The following is a 23,590-nucleotide window of genomic DNA, read 5'->3' on the forward strand; positions in this document are numbered from 1 at the left end:
TTAAATTTTAATATTATACTCATAATTACTCGCTTAAAAATTAAATATTTTTAAAAGTCCACAAAAGAACATACAGATAATGTTCTTATAAGCAAACAGCACAAAACTGGAACTGCTGAATCTAAATATTGGTTTTTCGTGCGTAAGTATGAAGACAATTATAATATGTGAGAATGACGTCCTTTTTATTGCATATTTTACTATCATTTCATTATTATTATTTAAAACTTTACATAAATATACCACAATAGCCAATAAGTATTATGATAATAAACAGGTAATATAACATGTTGATTATTGTATTAATACATCTGAAAAACAGCTATATATTTTATAAGTTGAATACGCGTACAATACATTTTTTACGATTGCATATTATTTTAATTACATCATAGTACAATCATTATTGGTACCTATTTAAAATTAAATTTTTTAAACAAAAACAAATATAATTAAAATTGTAATTTTTAATACTGTTATTTATACCAAGTTGTTTATCATTTATATATTATAATGGATAAAAAATATTCACCCAATATTTGCAGGAAAAGAATAATCGTCTGCAATCGCCAAGCTATAACTCAATGTCTTTTTACTCCGTCGCAGCGATTTCGTCTTGATGTGCAAACATAAAAACCTTTATTTCGATCATTTTACTAGCATTTGTCAATTCACAATGTGAAATAATGAAAAATGTTGTGTCATTTATTTATTTCTCTTGACAAATATATCGGATTTGAAAAATAAAATTTCATAAATTCGAAAATACTTCGATGAAGCTTCGTAAATTAAATTTTTACCTCGACGATATTGTTTTAAATTCAATTGAAAAAAAAATTTTAATAACTTTATAGCGCAATTCCGTTTATTAAATTTAAATTTAAAAAAAAGTTGTTGTTATTGTTATAAGAAATACGTGGTTATAACTAAAGATGAATAAATATTACAGTATTCGTTGGCCCCCATTTTGTTATTTAAATAAGCTGTTAAAAATGAGATAAAATAATAAAAGATTTTTAACAATTATGTTTGTTAACATTTTTATTTGTTTTTGTTTTTTTTTTATATATAAACTGGTAGCTATGTTTATTTTTTTTTTTGGCATGCAAACCATTTTTAAAACCTCGATTACAAAATGTTGGCACTTGACCTGCAAAGTTGGCCTCTTTTCTATATAAATTCTATATAATATATTATATAAATTGAGTAAACATAATAGTTCATAATATTTATTAGAATTAATTTTGTTAGATTTTTATTTTATGAGAATATAAAATAGTAACAGGTACCTCTACCAATGGATAAAATATATGGTTTAATTGTTTGCAGATTATAACATGAAGATTATGTATTATAAATACCGACTAATCAATAGAAATTTTGATTTTATTTGATTGGCTACAATTTACAAGATAAATTAATCATCATAGTATTGTAAACAATCACTATGGAGATAACATTTTAATTTCACATCAAATATATTATATTAAATATATGATTATGCCATTAAATAAAACAAGTTAGAATATGCAATTTTAATATAAACAAAACACAAAATATATTATATTTTTTTTACCGATATTATAAAATAATTACAATATATTTTTGTTAACTGTTTACTTGGTTACTTATAAACAACACCTGAAGTGTTTATAATTTACGCTGTTTAACCAGACACCAGTTGGTTTTTACTATTTATAATTGATATATAACATATTATGTCTGATAGTCTTGAAGACAATTATCACACAATTACGCAACCACGAGTTTAAATTCCTATTGACTAGTATAACTACCGAATAAGTTTGTAAATATTTATAAGTTTAAATATGTAAGCATTTTTAGTATTGCACGAATATTGTAATTTGTCGCATCTAACTAATCACAAACATAATCTAACAATAAGTAACAATGCTAATCTTTATATCCCATATCTATCCATAAAATTTGAATTATTTTGTGCAAAATAGATACAATTTATTATTTTATGGTATACCTACTGGGGTTCTGCTTATCAAACCCATATTAATAAACTGGAAGCCACATTGAATTCATTAGTTAAATATCTATCTTATAAGCCAAAATGTTACTTTACATTCTAGACATTTGCAGTATACAACATAATTTTACAAATAATTAATAATATTACTTAGGTACTGTATCTGTATATTAATGCTTAAGTACGATTAAAATGATGAAATCTTGAGAAAATATTGGCTTAAGAATTAACATGGAAAAAATGAAGTACATTTAGATGACAATAAAAATATAAAATTTATCAAGCTTGGTATTGGTGACATTAGATAGACAAAATAACATGCATGGCGTGAAATAATATCCACTTAATCTCCTAGTATAAGGGGCTGGAGGCTAAACTTTGGTTTTTATTTAAAAATAATTTATATGTGTACATTTTGATTCAATAAAATGAAATTAATTATTAATGTTATTAAATTATTGTTTTATCGTATTATTCATATTGCCATAACATTATAGAAGAGATAAACTAAAAAAATATATTTATAATAGTAATTCTGAATGATTTTCTACACTATAATAATAAGTGCTTAAGTGCTTGAGAATGTGATCACTGATCGGATTGTAATATTACGAATTTAACTTCTTTTTGTCTATATGTTCAGAGGGTTCTCCAGGTTTGTAATCGATAATTCAGCAAATACAACGTACAATACAGCTTTTGTATAAAATATTTAACAATATTATACCATAGATGTCTATGGAATAATAAACTGCAATAGAAGTATAAAGCACAAATCAAATAAGAGTGTGCCGATTAATGCCCACACGAAAATAGGTCATCCGCAGGAAACGATACCATCATATTGTTTATAAAATCATTTCAATTTCCATCTATTTTTTTTTCATATTTTTACATTATTTGTATTTGATTTAATAACTTTCAATATCACTGATGATTTGTTCGGGATGTTTAAACACAACGCTTGGATTAACTGTAATTTTTGAAATTTATTTTGTTTATTTATCTTCAAAGCCCGGTTGAAGTTCTGGATAAATTGTGAATGGAAAAATTGAAAAATTTATTTTCCTTTTTTGACCAATTTTCGACTTTACATACAGTTTGTACGATTCGCTACAAATAGCCAATGCTCAATAGGACTGTTTCCAAGCAGAACTTTTTTCAAGGCTAATAAATTATTATAGTTGTATCTAATTCAAAGTATACAATTCAAAGGATATCATTATACTCAAGAAACACAATTAGTTATTGAATAACATTATAATGTAGTTTATTATACGTATTGTCGTTTTATCAACGATTTTAATTACAAGTCATATGTTTATAGTATTATAATTTATAAATCTCTACAATGCAAGTCAGATTTAATATTCTCTGCAGTACTTGAAAACATTATACATACTGTACTGTCTAAAAAGAATCGTATCAACAATGGAACCAATGCAGGTAGCGTAGGCACCTGTGTATTATGTTCAAAAATCTAACTAAATTAAAGTCTCTTTCATACAGAGTTATCTGCTGGTCTGTACAGTGCATAAATAAAAACGTCTTGCCCTAGGCCCATCCGCTGTATCAGTGTATTGACAAAAACGGGCTTATTGTTCGTAAAATAACATAATGTACGACATAATATTATTATAATGTGTCAGTGCGCCAGTATTATTATAGCACTCGCGCCACTCCATCATTGTTATTCTGTTAGTTGTTGTACGCGCGCGATACCGATATCGGCTTGTCAAACAGTATATATAGTGTGCAGTCGCCCCGTCGTCGTTGTTTTTTACGCGTTCAAATAAATACAATATTAATTCCGTATCGTCTGTTTCCGGAAAAAAAAAATAAATAAACGATAACAGCAGCCGTTTAAAACGTCAAACGCGCACTATACGTTCAATAAATATAATACACGGCGCTATATACACACGTGCGTGTATAATATATAATAATAATAATATAATACTTTCGAAGTGCAATCCATCTAAATCCACGATACGCCTGAACTAAAATGAAATAATATCGTTCTCGACGCGAACCATATAATACAAGAGTACTTATAATAACATAATATACTGTACATTACGTTGTATTATTATATATATATATATATATATACGCGCGTATGCCTAGCGCATACACGGCCGCTGATTGATTATCGTATCGACCGCACGTCCGACGTCGTAGGAGTATTAACAGGTGGTCTATGATGCGAGTACAATAATATAATAATAATAATAATAATATGTTGTACGGCTTACACGCCTTTTGGCTCCCGTGGTCTCGTATATCATGATGCGGATTAGCGGGAAGCTAGTTTCGCAAGATCCCGTATAATGCCGGTAGTAATGCCGAGACGAGACGTCTAAAACGGTTAAGACTTTAATCCCCGGTAGCTCGCTATCAGGTATCCGTCGCGACACAACAGTATGATGTCAGACAGGTACTGGGTAGGTACCCTATTGATATACTGACAGTAGTTGTGGTGAGCTTATTATATACTCACGCGGCATCATATTGTTATTACGTATTATATATAGTACGCCGATTAATCGGAAAGTCAGTAACCCTTGTGGCCTAGTTCATAATGCGTAGTAAGAATATTGTTTGGTGCCGGTTTTTTTTTTTAATATAATGAAATATGGCATAATAATATTTTATAATACCATGGTAAAAACTAAAAGACATTAGTCATAATAATGTCAGATATTACATAAAAAAAAAAAAACAACTCTAATAATGTGCACTATGTCTTATACCTACCTGTAGTATTATTGTGCTTCTAATTAATTTAAACACACCACACACACACAACATGATATATGATCTGTATATTTCTGTATACAACAGTTCTTACCGAATGGGTAGTTGTAATCGTTTCCACCAGAAAGAACAGCGCACATAATATACTATACACATATATGACACATGTTACAAATTATTATTAGAGGTCGGATTTATATTTTCTTAAAACCCTTTAAATATGATGTTTCTATGTTATTAAAAAAAAGAAACATATTCTCTTAAAATATCAGATACATGATGTTTTTTGTCCTCAAAAATGCAAAATATTTGCAAAATTATTTAGCTTACATTTATTTTATTTTATAAAAATAATTGATACATAAATGGTACATAAAAATAATATGTAATATAATTTATTATTAATTATTTTTCCGAAAAAAATATTTACAGAAGCGAAAATATTGATTTTTATTCTCAAATATTCTCTGCATACGCTAAAAACAAATATGTAAAATCATAATAATCCAACCTTTAATTATTATTCATGAGTACATGGATATAAATGTGTATATATTGATATTATGTTCACAACTTGTTTGATTGTACATCTCACTCAAATATTTCTCCACTTCGATTGCTATATCATAGTTTTCCATTTGTTATTGGCATATATTAAAACATATTTAAAAATAGACCAATCAAAAGGGGATATGACATAGGCCAAAAGCGATGCGCCGATTACAATTTTTATGAGATCATACCTATACCTATTTTGTCACGCTATTCTATTACATGTTATAGGTACATGCAGAAAGTGTTACAGTTCGATCGTCCTTGTTAGTATATTTTTTCCTAATTGACACTTTAGAAATATGATTTTGGACAATAATTTGGTAACGTATCGAGATCTACCATGATTATAATATTATAACGTAATTATCTTCGAGGAATGATTATTTATTATATTTTAAAGTTCAAAAGTAAAATTATGTTGAAACTGCAGTCATATATTATTAGTTATTATTTGAATTTGAATAAGCAAACATCAAAGACATAAAAGCGTTTACTAGTGTATGCTTTGGTTTTATTAACCTTTCTACGTACCTAAACTTAAAATTAATTAATTTTTTGTCATATATATTTATTAAATTAAATTAACTAAAAATGTTCTTATTATCCAGGAATACATTTTAGGTACCATTTGTAAAATTATAAGATCATAGAATATTGAAAATATTATAAGTAAAAGAAAAAAACGATTAAGAGTAATTGCATTTTTTTTTATTTATTCATTTTTTACAATATTATTAACCTGCAATAATTTAAAAAAAACCATTAGGTGGTCGTATATAATAAATACATCAATGATCTGCACGAGCCCGTATTCATTTATAATATTTAAAACGATTATCACGGACTGTGGTCGTTTCAATTTATATTTACATAAATATTATTATGTAATCGCATATATTATACACTTATACATTACAATATATATATTGGTATTTTAAACTGTTATACTAGTTGTTTTTTTATCTACACTTGTGCTCAATGTCATATGATTTTTACTTATATTTCGGTAGTAGTTTTTGTTTTTGATTTTTTTTTTTTATAAGCAACTTTTTAGGCAAGGAGGGTTTGAGAAAAACCTAGAAATCATATAAATTATTTAACTAGTAACACCAGGTTGTCACAAACCTGTAACATAATATTTCTATCCATAAACGAGTAAATTAACTATTAAATAACTTGTTAATTGATTTATGGTTCATTAATCATTATAATTAATGATAATTTTACCGGCTGACATTAAACATGATAATAATATAAGAACAATATATGTTAACGTTTATTCAACATTCAATAAAGAGATTAAGTTCGTGTTGGTTATTTAATAATAAGTTCTTAAACTTTAATAATACTCGTTACTAATAATTAGGTTATAATTACTTATAAACATATTAAATAAGTTTATTGGGAATTCGAGGATATCATACTCACCCACGCACACAAAATAATGCTATACTCGCAACAGAATTTTAAATGCGCGCAAATGCAGTACCTCAAAAAAACTCTCGCCCAAATTATCCCACTAGGTAACTTATTCAATTTTAGGTCATTAATGTTTATTTTTCACACAATACATATAGAAAATATTATTATTATATAGTAATATAAATTATAAAAAATAAAAAATAAATCGCATAATATTGGTAACTCATTATATGATTATTTAATATAAAATACTTGTCATACGTGTTTTAGTGTTAATAATTACTAATGGAAATATAATACGGTATGCTATTTTCATTTATTTGATGCCATCTCCAGTACCTACTTTGCCACTGGCTCTTTTTAAAGATTATCATCCGATATCTCTTTATATTCACGGTTCAAGCAATTAACCATAAACTGTACTGCGCGCAATATATATATATATAGCATTATTTCCAACGCAGTAGAAGACCATATAGATGGTTGAATAATGTATAAATAAACAATTTTATTTATTTACATGCGCATAATATTGTAAATATTATAATTATTACCAATCATCAATTTCGCACTGTCACGTCGTCCGGTCACCGGCAATCGTGTAGCACGAGTTGTAATAAGTTATTATAATTTATTACTGTAATAATCTAACATTTATTCATATTTATTAATATTCACAGCTATTATATTTCGGTTTTTTACGCCGGGATGTTATTTGCATGTTATTTTGTTTACCTGCAGCATGAGTTGTTGGAATAGGTATATTCCCCCGGTTACCGATTGACAATATTAATATCGTGTTCGATGCACTCCTATAGCTGTTCAAAAAAAAAAAATAAAAAAAAAGCGCAAAACGACAAGAGTTCATGCGGCGCAAAATAATATAATAGTTGACGGAAACGGGGCTATTTTATTATTTAGGTATATATACGGAGTCCCGACGATGAATCGTTGCGATAAATAATTGTGAGCCTGTGGAGTGCTTTGATAACCACGGATAATTGAATAATTCAATTATACGACTGTGTGTGTGTGTGTGTGTATGTGTGTTCGCACGACACTGTATATTATATTCCGAGCGATGACAATAAAACGCACTCCGATATTGTACGCGGGGTACAGATTAAAAGGGTTCTACACGTGTGGCACCGACGGAAAAAATATTGGATTTGTATCCCGTCCTCCACACTCGTGTTCAGATTTCAAATTTTGGTGGATAAAAAAAAAAAATAAAATAATTCGTCAAAACGTCAATGTCGACCATACGTTTAACTGTTTTTGGTATTTTGCGATTCATTCCGCTCCGGTGGTGCAACAGAAAACGCTGCACATTATTTGCCATCGGGTGTGCGAAAGTGGACGGCGAAACGTATAGTCACATTAATTCGCAGGCAATAATATCATAAAATGCATAGTGGAAATAATAATTAGTAATACACGATAAGTATTACTTTATAAAATGCATCTTCTTTGCGATTCAATTTATGCGGCGTACAAAAAAAAAAAAAAATTCTAAAATCGAGTCTCCTTCAAGAAACAATACAATTCAAGATAGGTATAATATACGCGATGGCGTCGTTTAAATATATTTTATCAATTTTTATTAAATATAAATAACAATTAAAAGGAATAATTATATATATGTTCAAATAGTAATACACAATAGTATAATGATCGTTCGTATAATCTTTGTTCGCATGATTTCTGAAAAGATGTACACACGAATAGAGCTTATAATATTATATATAAATATAAATATAATTATTTATCATAACATAACATGTACGTTACACAGACATAATATATATACACTGAAAATAATAATAATAAAAATAATCAACATAAATTGCCTATCAACAAAAAATAATTTGGACGAAATTAAAAAAAAAAAAGGTAGAAATGTCACGAGGGAATGTTTTGTTCGTCGTATAACCGCAATACTGTTTAAGTACAATTGTATAGTTTATAATACATAGAGATAATAATTATTCAAATGACAATATATATATAGTTTACATAAAAAAGAACGCGTATTATTTACAAGTCGCTGGATTTGTTTGAGCGCGACAACGTTTCGTTTTGTTCGAACAAAGGTATACATGTTAATAATAATCGTAAAAACAAAACTACCATCGACGAAGCGTGGAAGTTTTGTAATGGGTAAAATTTTGATCAAAACAAAAAAAAATTAATAAAAAACAAAATAATAATAATAATATAGGAAGTAATTCTAATGTAATTTTTTCGTTAGAAGTCTTTAATGCCTCATGTGACTGTCCTCGGTAGCCAACGTCGCGTTATAGTTTTCAAACTGCCACATTTGCTTAGGCAACATTAAGTCACATTCTTCCATGAGCAGCTTGTCTTTGGCGCTATTGATGGTCAGACACTTTCTACTGCTACCGTGCCGTAGCTGTTTAGTCTAAAAAAGTGTCCAAAGAAATACATTAGTAAACAATTTTGATTGTGAAATTTAAAAATTTAGAATAGAAAATGTAAAGACCGATACAAATTGAATCTATTAAATGTTTATACATTTTAAATTAGAGAAAAATGAAGAATTCGGAATCGAAAAATCAATTTGATATTGTTACTCATTCCTAACTTTAAGACGCTTAGTTAAGTTTAATGTGACCCTTAGCGATCGCTAAGAAATGTATCTACACCATTTCATTGAACAATTTTATTATTTAAAAACGCGTTATTCAATCACTGTCAAACATGTACTAGTTTTCTAAAATAACTTTGTGTTTCTTTTTTTAGTATGTATAAAAAGTCGAACCCTTTATTTTTCAAATACCTTTGTTTTCAACAAAGATAAAAAAAATTAATGTTTGTATGAATAAAAACGAATATTGATACGAAACAACGAAGTATTGTATATTATACACTGCCACAAAAAAAAAAAAAAAAACAACTGACGGTTATTTATAAGTTTATAACACTACTGGTAAAAATAATACCATAGCTGTTTGATCAATTGTCAGCTTTTATTATTATTATTATTATTATTTTTTGTACAAATGTTTGTATATTCACCTACTTTTAACATACAAACACTTTTTTTTCACACGATTAAATTATTATTACTATACATAAAGACATTTCATAGAATTTTTGTAATCATTAAGAAAATTTGGACCTTTGTTATCGATTAAATTCGAAGAATTTCAGTCTATATATTGTGTAAGCCATAACACAAACATGAAAAATTACATAAAATACAATTTCTTTTTGATATAAATATAAAACATCCAATAATATTCAAAATATAATTAAACTTGTAGGCACTGCAACATATTATAATGTACAGCTGTACTTAAAAAAATTATTCAACAATACTCACTTTATGGTCGTAGTTCCAATATTGGTTACCCTTAGACCCGTGGCACGGATACAAGATTACATCGTTGCCAGCGTAGTCCAAGCACGACTCGTCCCTCCTGATCTCGCCGATCTTACTGAGCATCCAGTACTAAAGATATTTAGCATATAACACGAAATTAGTATAATTAGTCATGTTGCGCGTGAGGACATTATTTAAACGAACAGGTCGGCCGAGTACGGTAAAACCAACATCCAGGGAAAAATGTTTTTCAGACAAATAAAATTACTCATACTTATGTATATATGTAATATACACATACACACGCGCGTCGATGTTATATAAATATATATGATATATATATTATTTTCGCGTGTGTATGTTATAGTATAAAGTTAAATATAAAGTAAACAGGAGGAAGATGATAATAATAACATGAGGAACGTGCATGCATTTGTGTATTAATAAAATATTATAATAGCTTTTAAAATTACTGTATTTTTTTATAGAATATAATTTTTTTAAGAACTACTACGACTTGATCGCGCTATGTCGTACGCATACGCGCTCATGCATGCAGTTTAACAAACGCGTTACATATACAAAAAGCCACCGTTTCTACTAGGTATTTAATAAGAATTATGACACTGATTCAAGTAGATACTTTATATTGTACTCATTATTATCGTTGTGTCATTTTAAGTCATGCAGTGGTTGTTAGATCTCGAGAAAAAAGAGTTATTATTAGTTTGCGCGCACCCCCCGCCAAAAAAAACCTATACAGGTACAGAATAATTCATCAAGCATTCTCAATCTGATTTTTTCTTTTAGTAATTAATTATTTTTTTTAATTTTTACAATTTTTAAGTATATTTAATGCCATATTTCTAATTATATGAATTTTTTTCAACATTTATTGATTTTCAAGTAGAAATAAAAACTTTTTATTTTCAAATGAGAACCTTTTTTACTCCAAATCATGTAGAAAATGTTGATGTCATCTACATTTAAATTTGAATGAGTCATTTCTGAGTTATTTAAATTTATATCGATACTAACGATAATATTCCTTAAAAATAGTTTTAAAATATTATAAACTAGATTTAATATTGTATCTAGTATTGATTATACTCGGAACATATTTATAAATTATAAAATGTTGATTAATTAATATCAATCACATTGAATTACACAAAGTTGAATAATTCAGAAACTACTCGTTTACATTTTTATTTAAATGTAATATAAAATAATAATAATAAGAAGAAAAATCATCTACTTACTTAATAATTTACAGCAAAAAGGTTGATTATCATTTGGAAAAAAAAGTTTTTATACAAGAATATCGTCAGATTTTGAACGAAAAATGTATTTGGGAGTGACTTTTTTGGTGTAGGCATATGTATTTTAATAAGATAGTATTATACTGTTGAAATGTTATCTATAAGTACGTAATATCATCTTGCACCTGTACTTTCCATAGAAATGGATAATACAAACTACAATGAATATATTGAAATCATTCTACGATCATTGATTGTCGTGCGTGAACATAAAAACATTATTATCTACGAGTATGTTATCATTGCGTCATCGTCAAATGGCACAATTGCCACCCTCTTTCATTAAAGATCCGACGATTTTTGAAACGCTCTTACAACTATAATGCATGTACGTAATACGATATGAATGTGTTAGGGTTGTGTTTAGGACGCGTCGGATGTACGAGCAGATGGAGCAAAAAAAAAAAAGCAAATAATTATACCACCACCAAGGTTAAAAAATGTGAACAAAACTACAGCGAACGCATACAAGATCGTGGTTTTGTTTAAAACAAGAACTCTTTCTCAGTTGAATTTTTTATTGTATAGAATATTTAATTATACATCTTATTAAAGCTAATAAAAAAAACCATAAGTCACTCATTTTCTCTATTTATATTTTGATATAGAGCATCATGTACAATATTTTTATTCATTAGTCTCAATTGATTGTTACCACAACTTGTTAAAATATATAAAGTTGGAAAATATAATGTTGGGAAATTAATATATTAAATATATATATGGTCTGCTTCAAAGATAAAATTAAAAAGTTAAAATTCTCATTTAAAAAAAAAATATAAGCATTCAAAACCACTACACCAATAATTTTAGTTTCATTTAAATTTTAATATTTTTAAAATGAGTGAACAATGTAAAAAAAATATCCTGTATGCGTTAGCTTCAATCTTAAAACGTGGAAAGTATTTGTCAACGTATAATATACTTATATATTTATACAGGTATATATACAATGTACTAGAAAATGGGTCGATGCGTTTTGATACCGAATTGTAACGAGAGTAGAAATGGCGCGCGAGTTTAATCCGAAAAACTTTTGGAAAATGGTATAGGCATATTATTATAATAAAATGTATTGCATACGCACAGACACTGCGTAATGGGATTTTATTTTTTGCTCTCAAACTAGAAGCTTTTTTTTAATTTTCGGATTACCAGCACCAATAGCTGATGTTATGCGAAAATGTTTTAGTCAACGCATATGCAAACTACGCACAACAAATCGTTAATCGATCTATTCGGTATTTATGTTTTAATATACCGTGAGTGTATGTGATTTTTACCTGATTGCCACCTTGTTGGTGGCACTGCCACAAATTGACGGGCTTGTTGGCATCGCCTTTCGAGTCTACGCACATATTCGACACAACGTTTTTTATCTAAAATGTGGGGTTAAAAAAATAAAACAAAACAAAACAATATGAATACAAGCGAATTACAATAGAAATGCATGGAAGAACGCGTAACTATACGTTCAAACCAGGCGAGAATGTCATGTTGTAAGTATACATGGGTTTGGTTATAGTTATAGGTTAAAGTCATTACTCATCATAATCTATGAATATGATACAATTTGTGCGTTTATATTATAAGTCTCTACTACGCATGCACAGTGCACAGGATTCACCTAACGTTTATTCTGTTAAAAAACCAAAAACGGATCATCGTCACTCTAAAACAAAAGTGTAAGCAGGACGCACAAAAGACAGGAAAACTTTACGACAGGACGTGTTGATTCGTATTGTACCGGCTCGACCTCGACAATCCTGTATGCAAAATTGCAAAACAGGCCTCTTTGCCGTAAATGAGAGGTAATATTCCCACCTGATTGCCACCCATTTTGTGACAGGGGTATAGTCCAGCCGGTTTGTTGAGGTCGGTCTTTCTGGCTGGTGAGTCCAGACAAGTTTTGTTGCCGTATCCTAAATTGCGCACCTGATTCCCAATACACAAATTTAAATAAAATACGTTTAAAATATTACACACAATTAATATAGATTATATTAGATATATTATACCAGACGTGGATCAAATATGTTAAATAACAGCGAGCTGTTAAACTATCCAGAAAATTTTTGTCGATGCACAATTTCAAAATAATTTTATCAAATTTACGAAACTAACGTTTAAAATAAACATATCGAATTAATCATTGTATAGGAATATTTATTAGCATCGTGTTTTTTACTTTTTAATTTCATATAAAAATAATATTCATATTTAAACGTTACTGTTGATTAAACAAATGTTATTTTACTGATAAATGATTTACAACAATATATCCTATAGGTCGGTAATTATTTAAAGTAGTTGGTGTAATTAATTTATTAATATTTTCAATGTTTATATAAAGAGAGAATATTTCCATGTAAAACAATTTAATTGCATCAATTTGTTTTAAAATATTTGTATAACATTCGATAGGGTCTGTAGGGATTGGTTTTGTATTTTGTTTGTTACATTAAACAAGGTTAGGTATGTGAAGCATAAAAACGTAAAATAAAAATTATAGTAGGATATAAGTAATTCGATGTTTTAAAACGGTGTACTTACCGAAGAAAAAAAAATTGTTATTTATAATGCCTACTATTTGTATACTAAGTACTTATATATTGTGATGGGTTTGAATTATTTGTAAATATTATATAATTTCGTTTATGTATGTCCGATATTGTATGTTAAATAAATACAAAGTTAATGAAAAATAAATGTGGTCGGAACAAAAGTTTGAAAATGTTTTATCTGATGAAGAGAAATCCACTTAGAAAAGAACTGGACAGTAATTGTTTTCTGTGGGTCAATGAAATGAAACACATACGAAGTAGTATTTTCCAATCAAAGAAAATAAGAAAATATTACTGGGGTCTAGGAAGTTTGTAAGATAAACTTATTTCCCTAAAAACTTTTATGTGCACATGAGAGATGATGACTGTGACCTAAGTATATATTCCCATTTTCCAAGTCTCGAACACGATGTATGTTTTTTTACCTCTCCAGACGCTACAGCGTCGCCTGGTATGAAAAGTTCTGGGTATATGTTCTCCAAATACCATTTGAACGACTTGCACTTCAACTTCCTTCTTAGTTCTTTGCGAGACGTAATGTCACCGTAATCACCCTGTGTCAAATAAAATTATGTCTGTTGTATAATTAAAATTAGTAAAATATATACTTAAAGATAGCAAAATTTAGTACTTATAAATTTATTGAACGTATTTATTTATAATGTAAATTTAAAATTAATAAGTGTACAATGTGTACATATCAGCTTTAACGCGATGGATTTATTAAATAAGGTTATATTCAATTATTCGAAATCAAACTTCGTGGCTGTGGTTGTTTTATTGTAAATATGAAGGAATTGTACGAGTATTATAATGTTTATGTATTGTCCTTCTCGAATACAGTCTCAGCCAATTAATATATTTATGCTTTAAATAGCATTGAGTAAATAACTGTTGTTGATTTATTCAAAGTTTAATCGCGTGGCGAGTGAATATCACTCGGGCAGATTTCTTTAAGCCGACATCAAAAATAATATTATTGTAATATTGACATACACTGATTGTTTATCGACCAGGAAATAATAATATTATATTGTTATTGGGAAAATTCAATTTTATTTATATTTCTATAATATTCAAGGTCCAATGTTTTTATTTTGATGTTGAGTAACGATTATCATAAAAACCATAACTAAAACAAATTATGCAAACTCTAAACCCAGGTATATTTAGCTATAAATATAGGTAATTAATTAATAACAACTGCTTCATACTACGTTTGAGAAGTTCTGTGGTTTTTATATTATATTAGTTTATATAAAAAAACTTTGTTTAGCGATTTGTGTTTTTGTACGTTTTATTGAATGCAATTGTATGTAATGCACGAAAGTAGAGAATTGTGTTAGTTAAATATCGACTATTTTAAATATTTTTAATTTGAAAATACAAAATGATCAATAATAAAATAAAATATAGTGCATTCTGAACTTTTGTTATTATCATTCATGAAAATATATAAATTATTACCGGTTTATGACAAAATATTTCTCTAAAATATAAAGTTTTAGATTCATTTTTTGCACGAAAATGTATAGCTATAAAGCTAAATTATTTTCTCATCACTGATGGCTACTAACTATAAGTACACATTTGAATATAAAATTGATAGAGACTTCAAAAAATTTAAATTTAATTTCCACCAGATTTTTTATGTGAAATTATTTAAATAACCTTAATATACCTACAGGTTACCATCAACAATTTAAATAGGCATGCCAATACTGAAAATTGTCAAAAATGAAAAAATACAGTTTCTAGTAGAAGAAGTATGAAATACCATATTGATTATGAGTTAAACCAAAAACAATTTTATATTTAATAAACTTCTTACCAGATCGTTGCCGATCCGTTCGTAATAGTACTTAGCGTAATCGTCCATCCACACTTCGGCTAGACGGATGGAGTTCTTCTTCAAAACGTTGACGCCTGTTCGCCATTTGTAAGGTGATCTTTTTCTAAATATATGACCGACGTGCGAACACGGCACTATCTCCAATGTACCACCACACATCCACGTCTGCGTCACACAAAAATAACAGATAATTACAGAATAATGCGTACCATAATTTATTAATGTTATATTATATTGTTGTGTATGTAAATAAATAGTATGGCGAATTATAATTAATTACGAATTGTACGAGTCGCCCACATGGAAAAATAACGTTTCCAAAACATTGATAAAATATAAAAAAGGAATATAATTGTTTTTTATTTTATTCATCTAAACGTCTTAAAACATTGTGAAAACATATTATACTGAAGCAAAATAGTTTTACATTGTTTATGTGTATGCGTATTTTGAGAGCAGTTATGTAGTCATGTTTATATACTTCAGTTCATATAAGAAGAAATTAAGAGAGGGCACAATTGTCTTCTGGTATGATCTGAGAGGATGAAGTCATTCACTGAAAAGAGGGTGAGAGGTGGCGAAATACAATTAATGGTTTATGAGTGAACCTATATTGTAATGCAACTTTGCTATATCGATGCCAGTTTTTTGATTTGCTTTCCTATTTCTAAAATATTTCATTTCTGCACCCCTTTCCACTTAGTACTTATGTACTACCTAATATGTTCTCTACTCCCAGAGAAATTAAATAAAAAGAAAACGGATTGCTATTTAAATATTAAGAGATACTGCTGCAAAAACACTTGGTGTGTTTAGTTGAAATTTAAATACACGTTTCTAGGAACAGTTTAGAAATAATACATTATATAGGTAATAAATTGCACTATGTTCTAACTATTTTTAATATTCCCAAAGTGATATATATGGTGAATTTTATACTCAAGTACCTGTCCAAATAAATACAATTTTGTTAAACATACCTTGAATGATAGTTCTAAGTTTTCACCTCCCCATATGTCGAAACCACTATCGTAAGTACCGAGTCGCTCAAAGAATTTTTTGTCAATGGCAAACAGACCACCGGCCATCGTCGGTGACCACACCGGTTCTGCGGCGTTCTTGTGACGCTTTTTCTCTCTGTCTGGTACGACATGCCAATTGAACTGGAAACAAATTTAAAAGTTTAATACATTTTTAAAATATTATGAAAAACATTCTTTACATTATCGTCAAAATATACAATGGTTGAGAAAATATATCGTACTGCAATAACATAATAGAATATATTATAATATTATAATGTACGTATAACTGCATAAGTACAATTTAATTATTTATGGTATCTAATATCTATACCTACTGATACCCTTATCTAATAACAACAATTCATTAAAATAAAATTTTATTTTTAAATTTTTTTAATGATTTAATCAAATTTCGAGCCATGTTACATTACGGTGTCGTATTGCACATAATTAAAAAATAAAAATATTCAAATATTCATTGCGCGTGGCCGAGTAACTATATATTTTATGAAATATGTAAAACTTATAGTACGTCACGAGCAATCAGTGTGTGTGTGTGTGTGTGTGTGTGTGTGTGTGTGTGTGTGTGTGTGTAAGAGTATACGCGAAGGAAAATGTCCGACAAAAGCGGCGTCCCACGCTGTAAAATGTGTACACATAGAGGTTAACAAATAAAATGCTTAAAATATTACGTTATTTTCTTCTTATGGTTTATAAGTACACATACAAGTGGCGACGGTACGTTATATTATTATTTGTATATTTAATAATATGTACCTAAATAGCAACGTTATAATTTGCAGACTTGGTCAACAGATCAATGGATCGTTCATGTGATGTTATTATTAATAAATTCACTACAGTTCAGCTAGGCTCCTACAAATATATATTTTTATATTACTTTCGGTACGCTTAAAAATATATCATTTGATTTCGTGTGGGTTTACTGATGTCTGGTATTGTTGTGTATTAAGTTCAATATTATATATTATTGATATTTTGGTATATACCTGCAGAACGTCTGTATGTCAGAAAAATACATATAAATCTCATGCGTGGAGGTTTGATTGCACATAAAACAAATGCTACTAGTATGTATGTACATTAATTATTGTAATGGTGGTTTTGACTCCAATATTTTTTGTGACAGAAAAGACAACTTACTTCGATGTCAATTTGTGTCTATATATTAAGAATGGAAAATTTAACTAACTTTGGCTTTTTGGATACACCATTTGATAGTATATGCCTGGTATAGGTATTAGGTATATTCGCTATCAACGTCTGATTAACAAGTAAAGATACTAATTTTAATACTTAAATATAAAATAAATATTTGTGTCTAGGTACTGTTATAACAGTATTATAAGTAGCTTTACTTAAAGTTCCGGAGCAAATTATGTGCGTTTCTCACTCGTTATCTAGTCAAACACTGAATACAACGAAAAATAAGTAATAACGGATCGAAAAGATTTTCATTGGAAGTTAAATGATCAATAACGTTAATTTCTTAGGGCTTTAAAATGTAATAATATGATATACAAAGAAAATAAACTATTCGAGAAAGTCTGCTTATTTTAGAAATATTATTATAACAATATTCTGAATTTAATGTATATGTTCAAGCCACTATTATACAAATAGCGAACAAGGGACCAACTCAACATTTTTGTACAGAGAAACTACTAAAGTGAGCGCCTGTGAGTACCTGTGTATGTGTATTTTAGCAAGACAAATAGAATCATTAAACGTTGCACTACAGTCATAAACCCTGAAATTTCTGGAGCTGTTGTAATAGTTGATTGTTTTATATACGTTTTTCGAGCAACGCCGTTTTTACACTATTGTAGTTTTAAAATTTGCATATTCTAAACAATGATTAAATTTTTATTCAGTTTTTATCAACGTGAATGTAAAACTATCAAGATTTTGTAATTGCCATTCGATATAGAACATGATATAATTTGTGCTATTTGAATTAAATAAAAATAAAAAATTATTTCGAAAAACGAACACTGAATCCTCTCACCAGATGCTATTTATTGAAATTATTCGGGTAACGAGTTACGGCGAAACGACTTCATAACGACTCGATATATTAATAATCATGATTTAAAATGTGTTTACGAACACTCTGATCGGTCGAACAAGCGGGATTTAAAACGTATTAATAGTACGATGAAATACCTAACAGAATATTGTTTATGAGTTATCATACCATCGAAGATTATCGACGACGGAAATACTTGCGTGTCGTTATACACAGACCGGATTCGTTTTCAAGGAAAATAAATTGCGTATTTTATTATTGTAGATATACTATATACGTCGCTTCTCGACTGTTTATATATATATATATATATATAGTGGTGAGTTTGTGAAACTTATATACCTATACATATTACATAAAGGTGGTACTCGCTTTGGTGCGGACAAATACACCGCCACAAAGGTAAAGTCCACGAGAAGAGACTCTATTATGTACACAATACATGCGCCATTCCACACACACACACACACACACACACACACACACACACACACACACACACACGTACGCACTTATACCATTAAACGAGTTGTTGTAGACGTTCGTTCGTGTTTAATGGGACGAAACACGGGGCGATATTGTTGGTGCGCGCCCGCGATCACTTATATATTATACGTGGAGTAAGTAAAATCTATTGCCTACGATCAATTTCCGACTTATCGGGCTGTACACCGTCGCCGTCATTAGCTATACGGCAATTTGTCGGCTTTTGCGGAAAAATAAATTACACTCGAGTCATTCATCTCGAGTGTCGCGCAGAAGATGAAGAGGAGGAGTTAAGCTACTTATATCACGCACACGCGCATATATATATATATATATATAATATACAGTAAATTATATTTTGTATTTAATATATAGATACATGCACGTATAAAATAATGATTACGTTGTCATACGAGTTTTACATAGAAGTAACATAATATACGTATACAGAATGATCCAAATAATATTTCGTTACCGAATTGTAAATGACGCTTGAATACAATTATTATATGATCTCACCAGCCATAAATATGTACCTAAAGTTGAGTTTTGAAATTATTGTGACCCTGTATATTATATTCGTGTGTATTAAGTCCTTGGGGAAAGATTTGCGCGAGAAACCAGATCGATGTGTGATTAATCTCTTATATAAACAGACCATGAAAGCTATAGTAGTAATGATTTGCGAAAAAGAACCAATCGCTATTATTATAATAATATAATAATAGAACCGACACTTACTCAAGTGCAAACGTGAAATAAAATACAATCGTGGTTAGCAAATAATAACGATATCGTTATTACTGTTCAGCGAAATTATATTATTCCTACGATATATTATGTATTCAAAAAATAATACGTATAATATTAAATTCGTGTCCATTAGGGAATATATTTTGCCATTTAAATCAAAATATTTTACTCGATAAAACTAAACGTACGTAAAACTGCAACGGCGACCACGGTTAAGTCCTATTTTCACACATAATATTACTCCACCAAACACGTCTGCGCGCAGAGTTGGGCAAAGAACTAAATTAGGTATTAACCGGTGATTAAATTATATAAAGAATACATAATTCTTATTATTATAACTAAAACGAATTTAAAAGTTATAAATATCATTAAATACAAATCTATTGAGTTTGTCAATACCTACATGGGTCGATAAAATATAGTAATAATTTTAAATATATATTTTATAGTAATAGTTATAGTTATAACTAATAAAAATAAATATAAATATTATATTATTTTAATCCATTAGTGTTATTAAATTCAATGAATATATTTTGTTTATTGAAACCTATCAATTTTAGATTGTTACCAGTTTTTTTCTTAACATCGTTTGTTTATAAAAAAATATTATCTGTAGACCTAACTAAGGTTGTTTAGTTATACTCAATTAGTAAAAACGAGAATGAATCCCGTAAAAGATGTGTGGGGTTGTTGGTACGTACTTTGAAAAGTTTTTGGCGAAGTAATTCATACTGCACGACTAGCAGGCGTGAGTTCTACACGATCCGTCGAGTACATGTCATGTATTACACAGAACTTAAGAGCATTCTCTCGTTCGTGCATGGCCCCGCAACTGACGGATAGCAATAAGACAAGTATTTCGTTATAACAAGGTACAATTATAATTATCCGAGATAATAAATGTATATTATATTTTTTTTTAGACAAACACCAACTAGTGTTTCTAAATACATGTTAAAAATAATGCGTGTGTGTATGTGCGCGTGTATATGCTTAGATAAAAATGTCACTATATTGCTTAATTAAAACGCCGTATCACTATAATTTTTATATTGAAATGTAAATAAAACACAGTAAATGTATTGTAGTTAAGTTACAACCGATAAAAGATATTAGGAAAATTAACTTAATATTATGGGGTAATACAAATTTCACATCGAAGTATTGAGTACTCCTAGTTAAGTTTCCAAACGTTTTAATTATTTTAATATATTTTATGAACGGATGTATTTTTTTTTATGTTCGGAACCTATAACTTAATGTATACAACTATACATGTAACAAGTAATATGATATTATAAATAGTTGACATTTTAATAAGAAAATAATTTTGCACGATTGAAACAATCCTAACAGTTAAAGTTCAAATTTATATTTATCATCCATCGTATATTGGCGTATTTTAAACAACGTATCGCAAAATGATAGTAATCCTATTCATATTTCTTATGTAATATTTTGCGGAGTATAGTATAGTTATATTAAAATTATTCTAAAGAACAAAGGTTTTTATACATTTAAAAAAGTTTGAAAAAACGATAATTTTTAACATAGAAATTCATCTATCTCACATATACGAGTATGACATATATTATTATATAAGAGATAATGTTACACAATATGCTTAACTTTGTATAACTTTGAAAATGTCATACTTTTTATACATGAATTATTTTTAATTATAACTGGTGGTTATAATTAATATGTACGGGAATTTGTCCTTTTATAATGTAAAATAAAATACTAATCCGTAGGTATTGTAGTATGTTCAAACTAAGTAAATATATAATAATTAATAATAATTTGTCATAAAATATACATTTTAAAATTAATTTATACGATTACAATATGAAATGTAAATCAATGCACATATACATAACAAAGTGGTGATTAATAAGCGTTTTTAATTTTAATTTGTGTAATAAATTCTGAACTTAAAAATCAGAATTCTATAATTACTAATAATATTAGGGTATTTAGTTTTGGGATTTCGTATTCACTTGATTTGGGTATGAAAAACTGGTAGGTATTAAAAAAATATTTAGATAATTTTAAGAAATTTATACCTATCTAATTTAAAGTTAAGTACCACAGAAAATGTGACATTTTTAAAATACATTTTAATTACATATATTCAAATAATAATTTAAATTTAAATATTTTTCATTTCTATTTGTTTTTTTTTATAGTGTATTTAGATGTAGTGTAATCATTGGTCGAAGTAGAAAAGAGAAAAACAGTAATTTTAGATAGTTTAGCTGTGTCAAAAGAAAAAAAGGGATAATGAACATGTAAAAACATATGTATATATATACTCTGTAATCTGTTTATATTATATTGTATATATACATAAGATATGATTGTAAAGAAAAACCATAATAGAGATAAACTTGGAAGGAAGCTATAGTGGGTAGTAAAAAGAAGATTGAGATATATGTGTATTATATGTTATGTGGTATAGGGAGACCACAGTTAACTGTGTGTGAGTGCATGAATATGACAAGATAAAGAACTTGTGGATTTCAAGTATTAATAGGATAAAAACGATCGTTTTAAATTTTTTCCCTAGATTAATAATTTGTGTATTGATAAAAAGAACAACAAAAGAAACTCTAATTTATGTTTACTTGAACGAAAATATTTTATAATCAGTACTTCTTTAGTAAAGTCAGTATAATATATTTTAATTTAATATTTTACTGATATTTAATATACATTTTTTTCTAACAAAACTATACACTTGTATACATAGTATAGACTAAGACAAGAATAAACTATCCACATTAGTTTATATTTATTTAAATAACGGTAATTTAAATCTACACACTTTAGGGGTTTTGCGAGAATATTGATCTTCCGAAAATCAAGATTTATTAAAATAGATAACTTATGAAACACAAACATTATAATATACCCAGACGGTGCAGTGTATGGGCAGAATTCGAATTGGTAAGAAAATAAAATACTAACCACAAGCTTCCAACTAAAACCGCCGACACTTATTGGTCCATTATGGAAATGGTAACGGAACGTTTTGTCGTTGATCGAGTCAATCACGGGACACACTACAGTAGTCGGATTCCTCGTAATTCGGTCCAGCAGCGGTTCTAGCCATCCTGATGATTAACAATATTATTTAAAACCCAAAACAATATTCGCTTAAGTCACACACACAGAGAACGATGTAGTTTTTTGTTCAAAGTTTGATAATGGACAACGTCATATACCACTCGTGTCATTATTAATTACACACGTGGACGTTTACAATTTTCCAAAATTGTTCCCTTTGCCATTTGCCACCTGCGCTGAAGCGTGTAACCAATTCCTGGTATACACTAATGATCATGAAAAATTCAATGCAGATGTGCCGTGTTATAATAAATTCAGTAGCAGACGTAGTGTGTATAAATATAGTAAACATAGGAAAACGCGAAACGAAGGGATGTTAAAAAA

The 23,590-nt window shown here is 28.4% G+C and overlaps 1 protein-coding gene across 4 annotated transcripts in view; it reads right to left on the bottom strand.

Moving 5' to 3' along the window:
- Positions 1-8,278: 8,278 nt before the first annotated feature.
- The window catches only part of LOC132919436 (putative polypeptide N-acetylgalactosaminyltransferase 9), a 120,481-nt gene continuing 105,169 nt past the window's right edge, over positions 8,279-23,590 (bottom strand). For 2 of the 4 annotated variants that reach the window (XM_060981042.1, XM_060981052.1), the window contains 6 exons: positions 16,798-16,980; positions 15,797-15,982; positions 14,391-14,519; positions 13,226-13,336; positions 10,080-10,208; positions 8,279-9,155 (listed from right to left, as the gene is read on the bottom strand). In XM_060981042.1, coding sequence (XP_060837025.1) covers positions 8,991-9,155; positions 10,080-10,208; positions 13,226-13,336; positions 14,391-14,519; positions 15,797-15,982; positions 16,798-16,980 — 903 coding nt within the window. In that variant the 3' untranslated portion in view covers positions 8,279-8,990. Of the gene's footprint in view, positions 9,156-10,079; positions 10,209-12,684; positions 12,781-13,225; positions 13,337-14,390; positions 14,520-15,796; positions 15,983-16,797; positions 16,981-23,107; positions 23,254-23,590 lie in introns of all 4 variants that reach the window. The other 2 variants (XM_060981061.1, XM_060981071.1) reach the window with 2 other exon arrangements.

The sequence above is a fragment of the Rhopalosiphum padi genome, chromosome 1, assembly GCF_020882245.1.
Source record: "Rhopalosiphum padi isolate XX-2018 chromosome 1, ASM2088224v1, whole genome shotgun sequence".
NCBI lineage: Eukaryota > Metazoa > Arthropoda > Insecta > Hemiptera > Aphididae > Rhopalosiphum > Rhopalosiphum padi.